At 42.0% G+C, this 17,440-nt stretch overlaps 1 protein-coding gene across 1 annotated transcript; it reads left to right on the forward strand.

Annotated features, from left to right (window-relative positions):
* The first annotated feature begins 71 nt into the window (after positions 1-71).
* Positions 72-8,294, forward strand: WDR77 (WD repeat domain 77). The gene is made up of 10 exons (XM_017652272.3): positions 72-324; positions 572-757; positions 1,770-1,911; positions 2,183-2,232; positions 4,570-4,640; positions 4,785-4,839; positions 5,317-5,388; positions 5,949-6,057; positions 6,579-6,647; positions 7,227-8,294. Exons 1-10 carry the CDS (start codon positions 210-212, stop codon positions 7,384-7,386), a joined length of 1,029 nt encoding a protein of 342 aa, XP_017507761.3. The 5' UTR covers positions 72-209; the 3' UTR covers positions 7,387-8,294.
* Positions 8,295-17,440: the final 9,146 nt, after the last annotated feature.

The raw sequence follows: 17,440 nt of genomic DNA on the forward strand, positions 1-17,440 counted from the left end.
TTTCATTTTCTCGCGATAAGAGCCACAGCCAGCGAAGAACCAGTAACCAGTGGACGGCAGGGGGAGAAAGAAGTGGAACCGCAGAGATAATTCTCGCGAGATGTACAATGACTGTAGCTTGTCGCGAGGGGCGGAAGCGCAGAGGAGTACCACGTGGGGACCGCGGGAGCTGATTCTGTAGTCGCCGTCCAGCTTGGGTCTAAGTGGAGATGCGGAAGGAAACCCCGCCCCCGCTAGTGTCCCCGGCGGCCCGCGAGTGGAACCTTCCCCCTAATGCGCCCGCCTGTATGGAGCGGCAGTTGGAGGCTGCGCGGTACCGGTCCGGTGAGCCGAGATCCCGGGCCTGGGAGCGCTCGCCACGGCCCGGGATGCCCCTTCCCGGGACTAACCTTTCCAGCCCCCACTGTCTCACAAGCCATCCTGATGCCTGTCTCGTGTGGCTGAGCTCAGTTCCCAGCCGTGCCCCGCGTTCCTGAGCTCAAGTTCAGACCCACGCCGCTGCTGACCAGGGCAGTCACCATGGAGACGGGCCTTCCTCGTGTCACGCGCTGATAGCTTGTACCTCTTTTAGATGGGTCGCTCCTGCTCGGGGCCTCCAGCCTGAGTGGCCGCTGCTGGGCTGGCTCCCTCTGGCTGTTCAAGGACTCTTGTGCCGCCCCTAACGAAGGCTTCTGCTCCGCTGGAGTCCAGACCGAGGCTGGAGTGGCTGACCTCACTTGGGTGGGGGACAGAGGTATCATAGTGGCTTCCGATTCAGGTGAGGCATTTTCTCCTCAACCCCACAGGTGGACGGAGGTTGGGGATATAGGTCGGACTGTGCTCGGTCATTAATGTGCCATATTCAGTATTTGGGGGAGCTTGAGGGTGTTGGCCCCTAAAGGAGAATATTTAGGTGGGAAATACGTTTCCAAGAGTCAGAATTGCCTGCTGGGACTTTGTAGCAAAATCTGTAACAAAATACGGAGTGGATTGGAAATTAAGAAATTCATTTTCCTTCCATGTAACATCCTCTTATATCCCGCAACCCAGACCAAGGGTAATCTTGATCTTAAAGATGCCAAAGCCAATCAGTGCAGTCTCTTTGATTTCTTTCCATTTGTTTCTTCTTAAATGTCTTCATTCTGCTTTCTTTGGTTTGAATGTCAGGCTCAGCAATGGAGACTTTGGCATTTAAAAAAAAAAAATCAAAATTTGGGTGTTGGCACACATCATGGGGAAGAATAAAAGTGGGACATTAAAAATTGAACCTCTCTGACACTTGAGCTAGAGCCCTACTATTCAAGACAGCTTTTGGGGGGTTTTCTTTTCTTAGTCACTATGTGAGACATTCAGTTTTCAACATGTTTTTTTTAAAACTTGTAAGAGGTCTATGCAAATTGTTGAACAAATATTTATTAGTATCCAAAGTATTGGGAAGATTTAACCACACTGACCTCAGTGCTACACAGATAATTGTGGAGACATCATCCTTGTCTCCTGGGAACTTATTTTCTAGTGTTTTCTCACTGGAAGCAGAATATTTACCAACCACTCCATCTTTCCTTATCTTTTCCTAGAAACTACTATCCCCACCTAATTGTCTAGACTCTTTTTAGGAAAGCAGTAATGCCAGCATAAATCCAAATGGCTTTGAAGTTAGCTAAACCCACTAATAACATGAACTTTGCTTTTATGGGAAATATTTACACAAATGACTTGAATTCTAGAAGTCAATTACTGTCTTGGTGTAATCCAAGCTTGTTCCTTCACTTCCACTCCACTCTCATCAGGTGCTGTTGAATTGTGGGAGCTGGACGAGAATGAGACACTAATTGTCAGTAAGTTCTGCAAGTATGAGCATGATGACATCGTGTCTACAGTCAGTGTCCTGAGCTCTGGCACTCAAGCTGTCAGTGGAAGTAAAGACTTCTGGTGGGTTCCTGTTCTCATTTCTTCTCTCTCTAGACCTGCTTTGGGTGTCTTTTCTATCCTGTTAGCCTCATTAAATAACATTTTAAGCAAGTATAAAAACCCAGTGATTAATCATGGCCTGTCTATTTGTAATCCATTGTAAATAGATCTTAGCAGAAGCTCAGGAGGCAAAGACATACAACATGTCAGTTAAAGGAGATTCTTGTTTGAACACATGTTTTTATGTGGATGGTATAGGTTGAAATGTTCTTTTTTTTTTTTTTCTTTTTAGTATCAAGGTTTGGGACCTTGCTCAGCAGATGGTACTGAATTCATACCGGGGTAAGTGCACTTACTTTCCTTTTAGATCATGGTCTTAGCTGTTTTGTTTTTATTCTGCTCTTTGGACTCTTTGAACTTTGCTTTGGAGTTAGGGATGGTAGTTCCTTGCTCTCCTGCCTGATAATTTTCTTCTAAAACTATAGTCAGGCCACAGTGTCTATCCCTTGCCCTTTTATTTCCCTATTTCCTTTAGAAGGCCTCAATTTCTTTGTCACATAAGGCTCCAATTCTCAGGCCTCTTCCCCTCCTTCTGCTTCCCCCTATCAGTTGGTCCCCAAGTTCTTATGAGTCATTTTCCATTTGGTCACTGACCTTTCTTTCCATTTCTGATGCTCCCATTTACTTTCAGGCTTTATCTCACACAGATTGTGGCACCCATCTCTCTACTGGTAATGCTTTTTTCTTTCTTTGATTTCTTGTGGCTTACAGACTAAATTCCCATTTTCTTTTCATGCCATCCAAGCCCTTCTTACTGTCACTTCCCTTTCAAGCATCCAGTCATAGTAGGTTCTTGGCTTTCTCCAAGTATAATAAACCCTGAAACCTGTGAATTTTGAGCTCTCGAATATTCACCTTCATATTCTATTTTTCTGCTGAGAACCATTACTTTCTATTAATGATCCTTTTTCTGCTCACTTTCATTAACAGTGCTAGCAGTTGGCTTTATTTTGGAAGCCATTCTTCATGACTATGCCATATCTTCATGAAGATACTGTATAGAGCATTAATACGTGTGTAACAGAGATGTAGATGCTGGGTGATCACCTGGGTCACTCAGTGGCTAAGTGCCCCTCTGCCTTTTTTCACTTCACAGTGCATCGTTCACATTATGTACCAAAAGTGAAATCACAAATTCATACGTATACTGGACCTCCAGGCTCATAGGGAAATAGTCCAGCAACAAAGTTAACATGCTGATGCCTGAAGTCTACTATACTTGCTTTTGTTTCTTAGACACATGGGGGATTTTCCTGGTCAGTGCCAACTCTTGTAGTGTGTCTCCCACCCCGCCTTTTCATTAGTTCTTTGTGTTTCTGTCTTACCCTTCACACTGAATTCCAAATCCTTTGAGGGCAGAGGAACCATGTATTTTTCAACAATCCTCCCTATGATACTTATCCCAAACCTTTGCTTTTCTCAAGTGAGAAATTTTTTTATCACGTGGGCTTTCCATGGATTCTAGGGCTAGGAAAGAATTATAGAACATGGTTAGATCCCTTTCTTCTGTCTCAGAGCAGAGCCAATTAGACTACCTCAGAAAGCCTGTTGAAATGACTTAAGGGAAGGTGATTTCCAGAGTCTATAATTAACATATAATAGTGATATTTAAAATTTTTAGCATATAGGCCTCCTGAAAGAATTTTGAAAGGCCATATCCTCACAGATTTTTAAATTGATAATTTAAGTAGTTACAGAAGGTAATTTCTGGCCATATAATTTAGTGTACACTGGTTTCAATCATATCTTTGTCAAAATTTTGGATTTGCAGATTAAGCCCGTTTAATTTATGCAAAATATCTACTGTGTAAACTAACTGGCACAAACCAGCCTGCATTAAGTCAGTTGGCCAAGTTAGAGTTATTTTCTGTCAGAAAAATCCTGATTTTAAAATTTAGATAAACTTGTTACATGTATCCTCTGACAACTATCTGTCATATTTTTCAAAATTCTCATTATTAGACAAACAGAGGTAATTACCAGAACCATCCTCATGTTTGTGGTGTGGGGGAGACAGGGCCAGTCCCCTTCACTGTATTTTACCCAGATGCTCTGTTGTTTGCTCTTTGGCTCTTAGGAGAAGCCCTATTTGTTTTATACCCTAGGTTTTTGTACTCCTGGTAATTATTCCATGTTAAGATTTGGGGGATGTGTGGGTTCTGTTTATCTAGGGGAATGGGTGGTGTGAGATGGAGATAGGAAAGGAGAGCTAGTAGACTGCAGGCAGCTTCTCAGTTGAATTTCAGGAGAGAGAACAGTGGAAAAATTTATTCCCTTAAAACTCAGTGTACGGAACTCCCTTGAACGTGTTCCATACCATTTGGAGGTGTGAAAATTGCTGTTCTAGGATGTCTGCGAATTCCTTCACTAGTCTTAGCCCCTAATTTCTCTTTTGTTGTCTCTACTAATTATTTTTTCCCAAGCCTTTTCAGTGTTTATAACTCCATCAGCATTTCCTCTTAGATTCTGTCTAGTCCAGGATCTCTCATGAAATTTATTAAATTGCATCATGAGACTTGCCCTGTTTCTCACCCCCTCCCACCTACCCCTGGACCCTGGATAGTATCTGGGTTGCCTCCAGCTAATGCTGTCAGATTTCTCTTTGTCTTTTCTTCACAGCTCACTCCGGGCAGGTCACTTGTGTTGCTGCCTCACCCCACAACGACTCTGTGTTTCTTTCATGCGGTGAGGTGAGATATAGCCTTTCCTTCTCTTCCTGTTCCCTAACCACCTACAGATTCTCTAGGCCAATGTCTAGAGACCTCCTGTGGAGACCTGGCTGACAGCTGCTTCTTTGGTTTGTGAAGCCGTTTTTCTCTTCCTTCTTCATCTAGGACAATAGAATTTTACTCTGGGATATCCGCTCTCCTAAGCCAGCATCACAGATGGGTGAGTCTGAGAGAGCCAGTGGTGGGAGTGTGGTACTAGGAACCCACCTGGAAAAGCCTTTCCTTCATTAGAGTGAAAGCAGCATTGCCAGATGTGCAGTTACTGCGACATAAGGGACATAGTCTCTTTCTTTCCCACTGAGGCTCTGCTGACCCCATTTTGTGCAGCAGGTACCAAGAGGAAGGGCTGGCTGGTTCCTGGGCGGGTGATTTACTTACCATTTCCTCGCAGAGGGAAGACAAAGGGGCCAGTTGTTATCTTTATGCTTTATGCTTGAAATTTGCCTGGGACTCATGTCTGGAAAGGGCAGGAGGCTGATGGATAAATGTAGATTTTTGAGGGTCAAGGATGAAGACATGGGTGCCATAGCAGGGTTTGGGAAACTGACAAAAGGTGCTCCTGGGATGTAGGGTGACTTCATTTGAGATTCTTCTGGGCTCTGGGTCTTGTTCCAGACCCCTCTTTTGTCCTTTGCAGGCTGCAGTGTCTCTGGCTACCTTCCTACCTCACTGGCTTGGCATCCTCAGCAGAGTGAGGTCTTTGTCTTTGGTAAGGCAATGTGTCACACCACATACTGACTCTGGGTAGGGGGGCATGAGAAAGCGCTGCTCTGTAATGCACAAGGCTCTGGCTGGTCAGTCTCTAGAGCATACTTAGGTACTAGATGAGTTATGCTAATGGAGGGATGGGGAGCTGGGATGATCTGAAAGTGGTTTAAGTTTAGCTTTGGGGAACATGATTTTTTCCAGTAGATTTGATTCCTGACTGTTTGCTCTGGCTCTGGCTCATGTATTCTGGGCGTAGCTATAAGTCAGAGGGCCACAGCAAGTGGGCTGCTCCCTAGGGGATCCTGGTGTATAGTAGGGATAGTTGTGGTGTACTCCTGGTGATGAGGCTGTGCATGTGAGACATAGTTGGTGATTAAAATAATAACTCTGTCATCCATTAATTCATAACCACCCAATCAATAGTTATTCCTTCTTTACAAAAGAGGTAACTGATGCTCAGAGTGGTTAACTTGTCCAAAGGAACTAGCATTCAAATCCAGATCTGATAGACTGCAGAGCCAATGTTCTTAACCAATGTAATGTGTTCCCTCTTCTCTGTAGGTGATGAGAATGGGACTGTGTCCCTTGTGGACACCAAGAGTGCAAGGTGTGCCCTCAGCTCAGTGGTGCATTCCCAGTGTGTCACTGGGCTGGTGTTCTCCCCACACAGGTACTGTCCTTTGTCATGGAGGGCCTGCTGGGTATGAATGGGAACAGTGAGGGGGTTGCTTCTGTTGGCAGTTTAGCCAACGAGGTGCTTCCTTAAAGCAGTACCTGCTTTAGCTGAGGTTTCAGAAAGTTACAGGTCTCTTGAGGCCATATTCCTTTTTTGCGTTATACAGTCTCTGTCTGCACATACCTAAAATATGGTCTTATTTTTACTCAGCACTCCACATGATTGATACTGTGGGCTTATTGGACTGTGTGACAGCCTGTTTCTGTACTATTGTTGAAGCTGCAGGAAGGGACCAGATGGGATGGATAGTTGGCAGGATCGTCAACCCTGGCTTCGCTCCATTTCCCTCATTTCTCCTTAGGACATGTAATGTGGACTTAAGTGGCAGCCAGACCTTAACCCAAAGTGGGGATCAGGCCACCACTGGGTCCCTGTTGAGTCGAGGTTGGGGCCCTTGCTCAGCAGGTTTTGCCTTGGGACCTTGGTCTTTCCTAAGTCTTTCCCTGCTCTCCTAGGGCTCCCTTACTGGCTTCTGTCAGTGAAGACTGCTCACTTGCTGTGCTGGATGCAGGCCTTTCGGAGGTGTAAGTGTGATCAGGGCTCGAGGAGGGGAGTAATGGGTGATGGGGTCCGTTTTCACTTCAGAAAAGAACATTTGTCTCTTTCAAGGAGGCAGGGTGCTGGAAGCAGGCAGTCTGTCATACGTCTCCCTGTTTCCTGGGCTGACTCACAGCAGCTCTATTCCTTGTGGAGGGTGAATGTGGTGGTGGATGGAATTACAGATTCCTAGGAGGGGACAATCTAGCTTTTCATATAAAGAACCACATTCATGAAATGTAACCTGCTATAGCGTGAAAGGCCCCAGACAAAACATTTGAATTTTCTGGCCTTCTTTGCCATGATTTGCTGTCTCATCCTGGCCCATGTCACTGCTTGCTCTAGCTACCATTCCTTTATCTATGAAATTGGGGCACTGGCTTGGATGACTGATGAACTCCTCTGGATAGCTACACTGCCGTCCTGGTGACAGGGCCACATGGTGAATTATGTGTCCATATCCAAAAAAGTGTGCCCTGGATATTTTGGGTTCTGTTTCTTCTCTAAGTGTTAACCTTCTTTCCTCTTATCTGTTACCATGTCCAAATTTCTTTTTCCTCTTCTAGGTTTAGAAGCCGAGCCCACAGAGACTTTGTGAGAGATGCTACCTGGTCCCCACTCAATCACTCCCTTCTCACCACAGTGGGCTGGGACCATCAGGTCATTCACCATCTCCTGCCCACAGAACCTCTGCCAGCCCCTGGACCTAAGAGTGTTGCTGAGTAGATTGGATTTAGGACAAAAAACAAATGCCCATGAGCACCCGTTCCCTTTGCCCCCACCCTCTCAGTTTGTGAGACAATGGGAGCCTTATATGTATGTTGCTACACCAGAGCTATACAATTAATAGGCACTGTCTGTCAGCCTTGGGAAGGCTGGATTCTGGTATCCTGTAGATACCAGGGAAGAAAACTTTCTTGAAAATGGTTATGTGTGTACATAGGTTTTGGTGATAGTGGGAATAAAAAAATCTATCCCACATCTTTCCCAGACCATCTCCGCACACCTAAAGAGAAAAGTTCATTAGAGAGTTTATGCTTCCCATGTAACTGTGAATGAGGAATTGGCCATGTCTGGTTGAGGGAAGAGATGTGGTCATCCCTGGATTCTTCGAAGTAGCTCATTTACTACTCAGAGATAGGAGCAACTTTCTTAATTGAGCTTAATCCACCTTTATCATGGGCAGTGCTTAAAGTCCAGCCAGCTCACCTTGAGGAAGAGCCAAGACACTCAGTTTTGTGTATCTCCTTGCTAAAAAACTTGAGTCAGGAATCTATTTTTTGGCTGAATAAAGAGTTTGGCTGGTGCCTGTATAAGGCCCTCCTGACCCCATGGAGTTATGTATATGAGAGATGTGTTTTTCTGTCAGATTCCATAGTGAAATGTTTGGGGATGGTGAAGAGCTTAAGGCATTTTAGTGAAGTTAAAAACTGACACAGACTTGTAAAGAAATGTCTACTACTTTTCCCATCAAAAGCAGCCCGGGGCCTGATGATCTTCTGCCTCTCGGCCCCTTTCTCTGGATATAGAAAGTCTTGAATGCTGTTTTTGTGAACTGACTGAAGATTTTAAAGGTAGTGTCAAAATCCAGGATACTGGTTGATAGAATAAAAAGTTGAGGCTTTGTTGGCTTATCCTTTGAAGCATGTGTGTTTGTGAAATTAGCGTATTTCGCTTGTGTGAGTCATGAGGGTATCAGTCCTACAGCCCATTGTAATGAGTTTTTTCCTGCTTCCACAGCCCCACTGAGTAGATGGGAACTTAAGGTAAAACTGGTTATTTTTATTGGTGGACTGGCTATTGCCAGTTAGAAATCATGGTTCATTTTGCTAAACATAAGCTCTGTTCTCAAATTACCCTTGAGAAAAAAATACATGGGATTTATAGTCATGTAATCTGCTGGTTTTGTGGTGAAGGGGAAATAATGCCTTCACTGTTCCTAATAACTTCTTGGGAGGTAATAGGGTGGATTGGTAGAAACAGTTAAGTTCTTTCGAGAGATAAATCTTAAAATTTAATCACTTAGAGAAAGTAAGGAGCAGGGTACTGTGGGTAGGAGTTAAATTTGCATACCCTTTTCTTCATGGACTTAAGAATGGTGGAGAGAAAACTCAAGAGATAAGAATCCAAGGAAGTGTATGTATTAATGAGTCAAGATGGTTAAAATGACATCTGAAGGAAAACCTAGAGGGTCCACATTAACTTAATGTAAAAAATTGTTAGTGCTGATGAGAGTAATTCCCATCTATTAATGATTGCTACCAAGAAAGACATTGGCAAACCTAATAAAAATCTCAGTAGGAATGACCATCACATTTGTGATTGAATGTGTATATTACAGCAAGCAAAACGCAAAATAGAAGGTGACCACAAAATGCTGAGCAGAGTATCACATACAAGGTCGTTGGCTTAAGAATACTTTCAGTGGAGTGAGCATGAACTTGCTGATGACCATAGAAGGATATTTGCATTTAATTTCACTGGTTCAGGTGTCTAAATGCTCAAGTAAATCACATAACTTCATTGTTGCTACTTTGAAGCCCATTAACCTGACCCACTGTGTTCTGATCTCTGGCCCACCAGGATAGAGGGGGCTCGCCCCTTGGGTAGTGCTTGGAACCACAGCAAACACTAAGGAAGGCTCAAGAATAGTTCCACATGGTACAATATGTGGACTGATATCCAAGGTATCTCTCCTGCTCCAAAGGATAGTGGGAGGCCGGTTCTTTCATCAAGAGCGATGCAGACATTACAGGCTGATGCAGTCATATCACAACAACAGGATCATCCAAATAGTACTACTTTTTACTAATTTATTAAAATCTTTTTTGAATTGCCTCAATTTTAAAACTATGAGGTTAAGGGAGTTTTTTAATTTTTTTTATTTTGATATCATTAATGTGTAATTGCTTGAACAACATTATGGTTACTAGACTCACCCCATTATCAAGTCCCTACCACATACCCCATTACAGTGACTGTCCATCAGCATAGTAAGATGCTATAGAATCACTACTTGTCTTCTCTGTATTATACTGCCTTTCCTGTGTCACCCCCCCTACATTATGTGTGCTAATCGTAATGCCCCATTTCCCCCCTTATCCCTACCTTCCCACCCACCCTCCCCAGTCCCTTTCCCTTTGGTAACTGTTAGTCCATTCTTGGATTCTGAGTCTGCTGCTGTTTTGTTTCTTCAGTTTTTTCTTTGTTTTTATATTCCACAAATGAGTGAAATCATTTGATACTTGTCTTTCTCTGCCTGGCTTATTTCACTGAGCATAATACCCTCTAGCTCCATCCATGTTGTTGCAAATGGTAGGATTTGTTTTCTTATGGCTGAATAATATTCCATTGTGTATATGTACCACCTCTTTATCCATTCATCTACTGATAGACACTTAGGTTGCTTCCAATTCTTGGCTATTGTAAATAGTACTGTGATAAACATAGGAGTGTATGTTTCTTTTTCAAACTGGGCTGCTGCATTCTTAGGGTAAATTCCTAGAAGTGGAATTCCTGGGTCAAATGGTATTTCCATTTTGAGTTTTTTGAGGAACCTCCATAATGCTTTCCACAATGGTTGAACTAGTTTACATTCCCACCAGCAGTGTAGGAGGGTTCCCCTTTCTCCACATCCTTGCCAACATTTGTTGTTGTTTTGTCTTTTGGATGTTGGCCATCCTAACTGGTGTGAGGTGATAACTCATTGTGGTTTTAATTTGCATTTCTCTGATGACTAGCGATGTGGAGCATCTTTTCATGTGCCTGTAGGCCATCTGAATTTCTTCTTTGGAGAAGTGTCTTCAGATTCTCTCCTCATTTTTTAATTGGCTTATTTGCTTTTTGTTGAGGTGTGTGAGCTCTTTATATAATTTGGATGTCAACCCCTTATCAGATATGTCATTTATGAATATATTCTCCTATACTGTAGGATGTCTTTTTGTTCTACTGATGGTGTCCTTTGCTGTACAGAAGCTTTTTAGTTTGATATAGTCCCACTTGTTCAGTTTTGCTTTTGTTTCCCTTGCCCAGGAGATATGTTCATAAAGAAGTTGCTCATGTTTATGTCCAAGAGATTTTTGCCTATGTTTTCTTCTAAGAGTTTTATGGTTTCATGACTTACATTCAGGTCTTTGATCCATTTTGAGTTTACTTTTGTGTATGGGGTAAGACAGTAATCCAGTTTCATTCCAGATGTAGCTGTCCAGTTTTGCCAGCACCATCTGTTGAAGAGGCTGTCATTTCCCCATTGTATGTCCATGGCTCCTTTATCATATATTAATTGACCATATATGCTTGAGTTTATATCTGGGCTCTCTATTCCGTTCCACTGGTCTGTGGGTCTGTTCTTCTGCCAGTACTGAATTGTCTTGATTACTGTGGCTTTGTAGTAGAGCTTGAAGTCAGGGAGCATAATTCCACCTGCTTTATTCTTCCTTCTCAGGATTGCTTTGGCTATTCAGGGTCTTTTGTCATTCCATATGAATTTTAGAACTATTTGCTTTGGTTCATTGAAGAATGCTGTAGGTGCTTTGACAGGGATTGCACTGAATCTGTAGATTGCTTTAGGCAGGATGGCCATTTTGACGATATTAAATCTCCCTAGCCAGAAGCATGGGATGAATTTCCATTTATTAGTGTCCTCTAATCTCTCAAGAGTGTCCCATAGTTTTCAGGGTATAGGTCTTTCACTTCCTTGGTTAGGTTTATTCCTAGGTAGTTTATTCTTTTTGATGCAATTGTGAAAGGAATTGTTTTCCTGATTTCTCTTTCTCCTAGTTCATCGTTAGTGTATAGGGATGCAACAGATTTCTGTGTATTAATTTTGTATGCTGCAACTTTGCTGATTTCAGATATTAGATCTAGTAGTTTTGGAGTAGATTCTTTAGACTTTTATGTCAATATCATGTTGGCAAACAGGGACAGTGTGACTTTTTCCTTGCCTATCTGGATGCCTTTTATTTGTGTTGTCTGATTGCTGTGGCTAGAACCTCCAGTACTATGTTGAATAAACACTGGAAGAGTGGGCATCCTTGTCTTGTTCCCGATCTTAGAGGAAAGACTTTCAGCTTCTCGCTGTTAAGTATAATATTGGCTGTGGGTTTGTCATATATGGCCTTTATTATGTTGAGGTACTTGCCCTCTATACCCATTTTGTTGAGAGTTTTTATCATGAATGGATGTTGAATTTTGTCAAATGCTTTTTCAGCGTCTATGGAGATGATCATGTGGTTTTTGTCCTACTGTTTGTTGATGTAGTGGATGATGTTGATGGATTTTCGAATGTTGTACCATCCTTGCGTCCCTGGGATGAATCCCACTTGATCATGATGGATGATCTTTTTGATGTATTTTTTAATTCTGTTTGCTAATATTTTGTTGAGTATTTTTGCATCTATGTTCATCAGGGATAGGGGTCTGTAATGAGGTTGGGAGTATTCTCTCCTCTTCTACTTTTTGGAAAACTTTAAGGATGATGGGTGTTAGGTGTTCACTAAATGTTTGATAAAATTTAGCAGTGAAACCATATGGTCAGGGGTTTTGTTCTTAGGTAGTTTTTTCATTACCAATTCAATTTCCTTGCTTCTAATTGGTCTGTTCAGGTTTTCTGTTTCTTTTTGGGTCAGCCTTGGAAGGTTGTATTTTTCTAGAAAGTTGTCTGTTTCTTCTAGGTCATCCAGTTTGTTAGCATATAATTTTTCATAGTATTCTCATAATTCTTTGTATTTCTGTGGTGTCTGTAGTGATTTTTCCTTTCTCATTTTTGATTCTGTTTATGTATGTAGACTCTCTTTTTTTTCTTGATAAGTCTGGCTAGGGGTTTATCTATTTTGTTCATTTTCTCGAAGAACCAGCTCTTGCTTTCATTAATTCTTTCTATTGTTTTATTCTTCTCGGTTTTATTTATTTCTGCTCTAAGTCCCTGCTTCTACTGACTTTGGGCCTCATTTGTTCTTCCTTTTCTAGTTTCATTAATTGTGAGTTTAGACTGTTCATATGGGATTGTTCTCTGAGGTAGGCATGTATTGCAATATACTTCCCTCTTAGCACGGCCTTTGCTGCACCCCACATATTTTGCAGTGTTGAATTATTGTTATTTGTCTCCATATATTGCTTGATCTTTGTTTTTATTTGGTCATTGAGCCATTGATTTAGGAGCATGTTATTAAGCCTCCATGGGTTTGTGGGCTTTTTCATTTTCTTTGTGCAATTTATTTCTCGTTTCATACCTTTGTGATCTGAAGCTGGTTGATACAATTTCAATCTTTTTGAATGTACTGAGGTTCCTTTTGTGGCCTAGTATATGATCTCTTCTTGAAAACATTCCATGTGCACATGAGAAGAATGTGTATCCTGTTGCTTTTGGATGGAGTGTTCTGTAGATGGCTGTTAGGTCCATCTGTTCTAATATATTTTTCAGTGCCTCTGTCTTTTTACTTATTTTCTGTCTGGTTGATCTGTCCTTTGGAGTGAGTGATGTGTTGAAATCTCCTAAAATGAATGCATTGCATTCTATTTCCTCCTTTAATTCTGTTAGTATTTGTTTTATATATGGGGGTGATCCTGTGTTGGGTGCTTAGATATTTATAATGGCTAAAGCCTCTTGTTAGACTGACCCCTTTATCATTATGTAGTGTTCTTTGTCTCTTGTTACTTTCTTTGTTTTGAGGTCTATTTTGTCTGATACAAGTACTGCAACTCCTGCTCTTTTCTCCCTATTAGTTGCATGAAATGTCTTTTTCCATTGCTTTACTTTCAGTCTGTGTATGTCTTTGGGTTTGAAGTGAGTTTCTTATAGACAGCATGTAGACAAGTCTTGTTTTTTTATCCATTCAGTGACTCTATGTCTTTTGATTGGTGCATTCAGACCATTTACATTTAGGGTGATTATCGATAGGTATGTACTTATTGCCATTGCAGGGTTTAGATTCATGGTTACCAAAGGTTCAAGGGTAATTCTCTTAATATATAACACTAATTTAATTCACTTAGTATACTATTACAAACACAACCCAGAGGTTCTTTGTTTTTGCTCCTTTATCTTCCTCCTCCATTCTTTGTATGTTATGAATCATATTCTGTATTCTTTGTCTGTCCCTTGGGTGACATCTATTTATCCTTAGGAATACTTCCGTCTCTAGTAGTCCCTCCAAAATTCACTGCAGAGGTGGTTTCTGGGAGGTAAATTCTCTCAGCTTTTGCTTATCTGAAAATTGTTTAATCCTGCCTTCAAATTTGAATGATAACCTTGCCGTGTCGAGTATTCTTGGTTTGAGGTCCTTCTTTTTCATTGCATTAAATATATCATGCCACTCCCTTCTGGCCTGTAAGGTTTTTGTTGAGAAATCAGATTATAGCCTGATGGGGTTTTTCTTTGCATGTGATCTTTTTTCTTTCTCTAGCTGCTTTTAAAAGTCTGTCTTTATCCTTGATCTTTGCCATTTTAATTATTATTATATCTTGATGTTGTCGTTGTTGGGTCCCTTGTGTTGGGAGATCTGTGCACCTCCATGGCCTGAGAAACTGTCTCTTTCCCCAGAAAGTTTTCAGCAATCACCTCCTCAATGATACTTTCTAACCCTTTTTCTCTCTCTTCTTCTGGTACCCCTATAATGTGAATATTGTTCCTTTTGGATTGGTCCTACAGTTCTCTCAATATTCTTTCATTCTTAGGGATCCTTTTTTATCTCTGTGCCTCAGCTTCTTTGTATTCCTCTTCTCTAATTTCTATTCTATTTACTGTCTCTTCAACTACATCTAATCTGCTTTTAAATCCCACCTTTATATGTGTCATTTCAGATACAGAATTTCTTAATGATTGAATGTCCAACTTAAATTCGTTTTTGAGTTCTTGAATATTTTTCTGTACCTCCATGAGCATGTTTATGATTTTTATTTTGAACTCTCAGGAAGATTGGTGAGTTCACTTTCATTTGGCCCTTTTTCTGGGGTTCGTGAGATTTTGGTCTAAACCAGGTTCCTTTGACATTTCATATTTCTATGTGGCCCCCTCTACTATGGCAGGAAATATTCCTGCTCTGGCCATATCTAGCCATGGGATATTAAGCTCACTAATTTGCTGGATTCCATTCCAACTGTAGTAGTTATTAGTGCAAGAGTTTTAAAAGCAAATATGCGTATGCCATTTACCACCTGAAAGCTCTAGTCTCTGGAGCTGCTCAGCCACTGGAGTGAGGTTAGGGGTTGCAGGGGAGTGGCGCTGGTGCCTGGTGGGAGGAAAGATCTGTTTACTGCTTCCTGGCTGCAGTGCCTGTCTCCACTGTCAGAATCAGTGGGCGAAGCACACAGGTACTGTTCTTTGCATCTCTAGCTGTTGTAGGTGGGGCCTCCCTCTGGCTAGCCTGACACCAGCGCAGTGACTGCTGGTTTGCGAGCCAGTGCCAGCAGGTCAGAAGGAAGGTGCAGTAGGCTGCATGTTGCAGTGGGGGCCTCGAAGCTGAGTAGCCAGCCAGGGGGATGGAGCACCTGAAGCTCCTCAAAGTTTCCAACCTGGGTAGAGCGCACCCAGACAACCTCATCTACTTATCCCTTCTCCCGTGCAGTAAGCTCCTTGCAAATCCTGCCCCTTCGGCAGCCCTCTAACTGCTAGGAAGCCTCTCAGACCGCCCGCCTTTCTTTTGTCCCAGAGCAGCCGGACGTGGATCCCCATCCTCCACAAATGGCCGGAATCTCAGTCTCTCAGGCACTCTGCCTGTCCCAGCTCCCCAACCCCACCAAACTGCAGAGCACCATACAATGTAGGTTTCTGCTCCAAAGCATATCTCCAGGGCTGGGTGTTCAGCAGTCTTAGGCCTTCATCCTCTCCCCTCTCTGTTTCTCTTCCTCCTGCCTGTGAGCTGGGGTGGGGGAAGGGCTTGGGTCCCGCCAATCAAGGCTTTGGTACGTTACCCTGTTTCGTGAGGTCTGCTCTGTTCTCCAGGTGTATGTAGTCTGGTGCAGCCTTCTTTCCTGTTGCTGTTTTAGGATTAGTTGTATTAACTGTATTTTTATACTATTTGTGGTTTTAGGAGGAGTTCTCTGTCTCACCTCTCACACCACCATCTTGAAATGATCTCTCTTCCATTTATTGTTTTTTATTCCATAATATCCAAGCAAACCACTAATAACATTGTTTTGATTATTCTTGCTACTTCAATACTGGAAGTGAAACAAATTCACCTACTAGTTATTGTGGCTTCCCTGTGTCATTTTTTATACTGACATCTGGTGAGTGCTTTGGTGACATGTGGATGAGGTGAGCAATGTCCGTCTCTGAGAGGATGAGCATATCAGTGACACTGAGGACATCTGATTTCTGATCCTCCATGATTGAGATTCAGACCCTGAAATATGGGACGTGTCCATGATTTGAGATCATGTAGCAGGAAAAAAAAAACTGATGGATCATAAAAGCATTTGGTAACAGACCTCCTTTGTTTTTTCTTTCATATTATACTTTTTACAAATTGGCTCCCAGGTATCCAAAATTGCATTTATTATATTCCTTAGGTTTGTGACAGGTTCATACCATTGGCTCTTACACTGGCTCAAACACTGTTGACTCATACAAAAAATCTTATTTTTGTCTTGGGAAATTAAAATATTTCCCAACATTGAGACTATTTCACTGTACGGCAACCATTACTGCTACTCAGAGTGCTGTCCCTCTTCATAGCCCTCTCTACTGTCTCCTGAGAACAAGGCTTTGTGTTAGTTGGTGTGTGTCATTGGGCTTGAGCTCTTAACTCTCCTAGTGAAGTGGAGAGTGAGCTATTTTAGTGTGTCCACTTCACGTATTTGCATTTCCTGCCTGGGAAATATCAACCTTTGAGTTTGATAACCTTCTCTGCTGGGCCACTCTTGGCATCCTTAATAACAGCTACCATTCACTGAGCCCTAATTATATGCAAAGCACCAAACTAACAATTTTTCTTACATTATCTCCTTAATTCCTATGAAACTCAGTGAGGTAAGTTATGAGCTGAATATCTCCGTTTTACAAGTATGGAAGCTGAAGCTCAAAGACCTAAGTAACCTGCCCAAGATTCTAAAACTTCTAATTGGTGACACTGAGATTCAAACCATGGCCTGCCTGAGTCCAAAGCTGGGGCTTTTTTTTTTTTTTTTGAGAGGGCATCTCTCATATTTATTGATCAAATGGTTGTTAAAAACAATAAAATTCTGTATAGGGGACTCAATGCACAATCATTAATCAACCCCAAGCCTAATTCTCAACAGTCTCCAATCTTCTGAAGCATAACAAACAGGTTCTTACATGGTGAACAAATTCTTACGTAATGAATAAGTTCTTACATGGTGAACAGTGCAAGGGCAGTCATATCACAGAAACTTTGGTTTTGATCACGCATCATGAACTATAAATCAGGTCAAATATGAATATTCGTTTGATTTTTATACTTGATTTATATGTGAATCCCACATTTCTCCTTTATTATTATTATTATTATTATTTTTAAAATAAAATGCTGAAGTGGTAGGTACATGCAAGATAAAGGTGGAAAACATAATTTAGTGCTGTAAGAGGACAAATGTAGGTGATCAGGTGTGTGCCTATAGACTAAGTATTAATCCAAGCTAGACAAGGGCAACATCCACGGATGCAGAAGATTTCTCTCAAAACGGGGGGTGAGGTTCTAAGCCTCCCCTCCGTTGATCCCCAATTTCTCACGTGATAGCCCCCCTGCGACTGTGCCTGTCTTAGGTTGTTCCTTGAGGAATCTTACCCGTCTCTGGCTAACCAGTCATCTTCCGGGGCCAT

Source organism: Manis javanica, chromosome 4 (assembly GCF_040802235.1).
Source record: "Manis javanica isolate MJ-LG chromosome 4, MJ_LKY, whole genome shotgun sequence".
Taxonomy (NCBI): domain Eukaryota; kingdom Metazoa; phylum Chordata; class Mammalia; order Pholidota; family Manidae; genus Manis; species Manis javanica.